The sequence below is a fragment of the Orycteropus afer genome, unplaced genomic scaffold, assembly GCF_000298275.1.
Source record: "Orycteropus afer afer isolate SDZICR_OR568_19922 unplaced genomic scaffold, OryAfe1.0 scaffold00345, whole genome shotgun sequence".
Classification (NCBI taxonomy): domain Eukaryota; kingdom Metazoa; phylum Chordata; class Mammalia; order Tubulidentata; family Orycteropodidae; genus Orycteropus; species Orycteropus afer.
The window spans coordinates 2,959,553-2,965,552 of NW_006921932.1; the positions used below are offsets into that span (position 1 = coordinate 2,959,553).

General features: G+C 36.8%; 1 protein-coding gene across 1 annotated transcript in view; it reads left to right on the forward strand.

Annotated features, from left to right (window-relative positions):
• Positions 1–6,000, forward strand: part of FOCAD (focadhesin) — a 502,178-nt gene that overhangs the window by 409,212 nt on the left and 86,966 nt on the right. The window contains exon 27 of the mRNA XM_007952545.2: positions 2,531–2,620. Within this exon, the coding sequence (XP_007950736.1) occupies positions 2,531–2,620 (90 nt within the window). The remainder of the gene's footprint in view (positions 1–2,530; positions 2,621–6,000) is intronic.

Below are 6,000 nucleotides of genomic sequence, written 5' to 3' on the forward strand. Positions count from 1 at the left end.
AGGGTCATCCTGTTGTGATGTTAGATGTCTTTAAACTTCCCTGACTGGCAGAAATTAGCTGTCCAAAAGGAAGAACTGGTGTTGATGTAGGTAAACTGGATTCTGTACTTAGATTTTCCATGTGGGACCAGCAGTTATGATTGCATTGGTAATTTACATAGTTTTGCATAAACACCAATATATGAAAGCTGTCTGACATTTACTATTGATCTGGAGAAATACTACATTTCAGATGATCATTGTCAACTTTTGAAAACATCTGTCAGGTGATTGGGATGATTAGTAGCTTAGTCTCTGGGGTCATAAACAAACTGTGTCCAGAATATTCATTTTGTTCACTTCACCAGCACTAATACATATAGGCCTGGCTCTGAACTTGAACAAAACACTTTACTTATGAATTGATGTTTACATATCCAGTGTGTATGATAGAACATAAAGTATATTTGAAGACTTAAAACTTGAAGATAATTTTTTTCCCTTTGCTGCTGTGCTAATGGTAGTCTCCACCATCTGTATTTATGCTCTTTCTTCAGTATCTTTTCAAGCAGCATGTTTCAAAACTAAAAATGAGCTACGGGACCTTAATTCTAGGCAAGTCATTTCCTCTCCTAGGCTGGCCTTGGCTCCTTTCTAAGATAAGATGCTGATGGTTTTAACGCTGATAAGTTTACATTTATGGATAATCTCATCATGCTGCCTGAGAAACCTATGGTGATTCACCTGAAGCACTCATCCCTGGCTCCTAGATTGCCTTCCACCCCATCTCATTTATTTGACTTTTCACCTGCAAGAAGCCATGGGACAGGGCACCAGGAAGCTCTTCCATGACTAAATGAGTACCCGAATGACCAAACTTTAACTTTGCCATAACATTCCCATAAGGAGCCCTGGTGGTGTAACTGTTAAACACTTGGCTGCAATTAGAAACATTGGCAGTTCAAACCCACCCAGCAGCTCCACAGGAGAAAAACCTGGCCATCTGTTTCCATAAAGATTACAGTCAGGTAAACTCCATGGGGGCAATTCTGTTCTGTCACAAGAGGTTACTATGAATCAAAATCAACATGATATCACTTAACAACAGGAACAATGTTCCCATGTTTGCTGACATCCAGTTGCTTTTTTTGACCCATGTATTAGTACTATAGTCACTAATATAATTACTCATGCCTCCTGCCTTCCTAATGTGTTAGAGCAGTGGAATCTGAAATACTTGCATTTTGGTACTAATAAATATTCTTCAAAATAATGACAGTGTCACCAGATATTTTTGAAAAACATTTCCATTTTTCTAAAACCAAGGGTTTTGAGGGCTGTTGACTCTGAATAGTTAGTTAATGACATCAAATAAGTGGCCCAAAATGGCTCTTTAGAGGAACAGGATTAGGACAAAATGTTGATTTTCAGAGAGAAATCTGCTTGTAAAATCAATTTTTTTTTCTTTTTTTTTTTTTTTGCTTAAGCTAATCTTTATATGAAAAAGTCTTGTGAATTTAAATTCCAATCTAGAATTTACTCAGAAAAAGGTATTATTTCAAAGCCTCTTACTTCTGCCATAACCCCCAGAGGGTACTGGTAGAATCCTTTTAGCATTTATTTAGGACATTTGAGTATATTTTACTCCACTGAACAACTATAGTAAGACTTATTTAGCTAAAGCTATTAAAACTGTGTGCATGTGATGTGTTTGTTTCTCTCATTGCAAAATGTAATCCTTCAAGGCCTCAAGCAAAACCACTGGATGCTTGGTCTGGGAAGACCTTATTTAAAGTATTCTCTGGCTGGTTGGAATTCCTGGGGTTGCATTCCACTTAGCAGAGTCTGAAGCAGCCTGAAAGTTGAGTTGTAGGAACCCCTTGATAATAAAGTGTCAGTGATGAAGCCCACAACTCTGCTTGAAAACACAGCTATGGAACTGCCTGTTAAGTTTCTTCATGCATGTCTAAGTTCTCACTAAGACAGTTGTAGAAACCACACCGATTGCTGCATAAGAGCAGAAAAATACAGAGTTAGGGGTTCTTTCATTTCATCTGTCTTTCCTAATGTAAGTAAAAGAATAGAACTTAGAACTTCCACAATTCAAACATGAAATCAGAAATGAAAGACTGTATGGAAGAGGTCTGAGAATATTATTGATAACATCACCTTATTAGGTTATATCTATTCTAAAGAAAAATCACTTTTTTTAAATATTCTTATTTATGTAAAATTCTAACTGTAGTTTTTATATTTCAGTGATTCAAAATTTGAAGTGTCTAAGAAAAAGCAGGGTTTATTGATTGGCAAATGATTATAATGTTCAGAAACCCAATTTTTGAGTAAATTCTATGACTCAGTTTCTTTATCAACAAAATAAGTTTATGTGAATCACCAATATTATGAATTGTTATCTATATGTCTTTTTTTGTAAAATGTTGACATTTCCAGTGACATATTTAGAGCAAAATATCATATATTAAATATTTTGGACAGTTGAAGTGTTCTAAATGATTTATATTCTCCCTTTGATCTTCATCCTGATCCTCAGTGATATATCTGGCCAACAGATGAACCTTCTGCTGATGAAGTCTTTGGATGCTCTGGAAAATTGCTGCTTCGACTCCAATCTTGAATACAAGTATGTTGATTCTATTTCCTCTCTAACAGAAACTTAGAAACTACTTTTACTGTACATAAATCTTACTAGCTATGGCACAGTATTTGTAAAACCTGCTCTTGAATTCATTTGCAAAGAATTTTCAGTAATAATCAAAAATATGTAATTAAAACCTATACTTGTCCCCAGAACTATTTTGCATTTATGGATAGTTTGCTTAAATACAATGCAATAAATATTATTTTGTAGCTAAAGTGATTTAACTTTTGTAAACATCTTGTGAAACCATTCTCTGAATTTTGTTGGAGTAAGAGAGCTTTTAGCCCATGATGTAGATTTTCTTATGAAGTCCAAATGGCTGAGCAATCAAAATGGAAGCACATATAGTTTATACCAGGGCTTCTGAATTTCCTCAGTATTAATAAAAAAAATCAAAAACTCAACCCACTGCTATTGAATTGATTCCAACTTATAGTGACTCCCCTCCCCCCCCTTGGGTCCAAGGTTGTAAAGCTTTACAGAAGTAGATTGCCTCATCTTTCTCCCATGGAGCAGCTGGTGGGTTTGAACCACAGACCTTCTGGTTAGCAACCAAATGCCTTACCCATTACGCCACCAGAGCTCCTTTCAGTAGACTCTTTTTGTTATTTTCTTACAGACTTTTTGCTTTTTAAAATTTTGTATGTTAAACTATCTTAAATATAATTGACATTATTTTCTCATTCTAGTAATGAAAGGTACAACAAATATGAAAAGGAGTAATCAAAAGAGAATATCTCAAAAGCAGTACTAACTGGGTTTCTTTAGTGAGACATTTAATGTTTCAGTCTTGTCACTTCTGTGGGTAGATACATGATTTTATTAAGCTTTCTAAAGTATTAACAACGTTGAGGATCACTATTGTACCTTCTTGGACTTCAGTATATTTGGGAATCTCAGGTTTGGATCCTCTGGGGTTCGTTATTACACTCACTCCTCACTTATCAACTACCTAATTATCTGACGTTTTGTGTTTACAACAATTGTAAACTATCTACTATCCACCTATTTTGTGCATTAACAATGCACATCTGGCAGTAATGAACACTGAACGAGGCAAGAGTACACTGGTTCTGATGGTTAAGGTTATTTGTCATCTTGGCTGAGCCATGATTCTCAGTGATTTCTGAGTTACTTGATGAAACGTGGCAGTTATTTAGTGATATCATTTGGCAGTGCTGTAATGATGAAATAATCCTCATTTTGTGTTCTAATGTGGTCATCCTCCATTTTTGCATAACACACTGATTTTTGCACAAAGACCTGAACTTTGGAACCTAATGATGTCAATAAGTGAGAAGTGGGTATACTAGGAAACAACAGCTTATAAGCACTCCAATTTATTACATTTATTTACCTTTTGCTGTTGTGGGCACTGTTTAAATATGAATTAAATAAGTGGCTTGTATTTCTGGCTTTTAGCAGTATGTGATCTAAAGCTACATTCATACCATCTAGCCTATTAGGTTCAGACTAACAAAAGAGTGGGAGCTCTGGTAGCATAGTGCCTAAGGCACTTGACTGCTAATCAGAAGGCTGGAGGTTCAAACCCACCAGCCACGCCTCAGAAAGAAGGTTGGGCAATCTGCTTTCATAGTGATACTGCCTTGGAAACCCAAGGAGGGTCCGACTCGACGGCACATGACAACAACAACAAAAGAGTAAATGCATGTATCAATATTTTGTCATGAGTAAATAAAATCAATTGTAACTTAGATGCTTAGTCGGTGGTGTTTATGGGATCTTTTTTCAGATGCAGGTAAGATTGGATAGGAAACATTGACATTCACCCAGGTTATCAAGAAACACTTTAGGAATAAAGTGACACTTTAACAATGTAGTTCATATATAGGAAAAGGAAGAGTTTGGTAGCATGGTTGAAGTTTCTGGGATATAGAAAATGATTCATGGGAGGGATAGGGCCATTTAGTTAAGGTTTAAAATTTTGAGTCTAATCTATAAATTGGACTCTGGTAGCATAGTGGCTAAGGCACTTGACTGCTAACCAGAAGGCTGGCAGTTCAAACCCACCAGCCACTCCTCAGAAGGAAGATGGGGCAATCTACTTCTGTAATGATACTGCCTCGGAAACCCAAGGAGGGGTCTCTTATGAGTCGGGTCTGACTCGACGGCATATAAAAAACAACAACAACAACAATCTATAAATTAGTGCTGCTGCCTTTTTCAACTACAAAGTAAGATTATTTCTGTTACATACACACATACATAATATGTACACTTAACCTCTCTTCCTTCTAAAGATGTTCATCATCTCTGTAGCTCAGAGTATTATAAAGTTAGGGGAAATTTTACAATTAAGGTGCTGTAGTTTTCAGCCAGTTGGGGCAGTCAGCAGTGCTTTGATGGATTATCATCATTGGTTTGTGGGAAGAGTGTTTGAATTAAGGAGAACACTGAGGATAACTGAATTTTCCACATCATGAGTACTTATGGACTTCAAAACTTCATATACCCAAGAATATTTAACTTTAAATTTTACCTCCTTTCTTGATCATTACTTTCCTAATCAACACTTAGGAGAGGGATGAGTGAGCCTGGATAGGGGTCTGGTCCTGCAGAGGAAAGTAGAATAAGACTATCAGAAACTTTCTGTCCATTTAGTGAAATCTTGCTTGTCTCTCAGCCCTGTTGAAACCTCAAGTCCTTCAAGAACCCCACCCTCTATCCTCCAAACTTCTTTTGTTCATATAGTTAGCGAAGTTTAATGCGTTGTCATCCCTAATGATTTGTGGATGTTAGTTCTTGTGTAGATCTTTCTTTAGTTTCCGGTTTACTTATTTTCTGAGTAGCTTCATACTGTGCTAGGCATTTTCACATCTGTTTTTCATGTCATTTAGTCCTTATCACAACCTAAATACTGTCACAAAAGCAGGTGCCATCTTCACTTTGGTTTACAGATAAAGAAAAGGACTCTCAAAGTCTAGGAGACTTGTTCAAGTCATACCCTTAATAACTGGAAGAGCTAGGGTGAACCTCAGTCATCTGACTTCAAAGCCATTTTACTTTCTTTCATAGTATTGTGTGGAGGACAGATTGGAATTTACAAAAAGGCAATTTGATGCTTGACAGTGTGGTATTTATTTATTTATTTGTCATGCAGTATTCCTACCGTACCAAAACCAAACCAGACCTCCTGCCATCAAGTCAGTTCCAACTCATAGTGACCCCCCTGGGTTTCCAAGTTGGTAAATCTTTACAGAAGTAGATTGCCCTGTTTTCCTTCCACAGAGTAGCTGGTGGGTTTGAACTGGTGGGTTGCTAACCTGCTGGTTAGCAGTTAAAGGCCTTAGGCATTGTGCCACCAGAATTCCTTATTCCTGTCATGGAGGAGAGCAGATCCA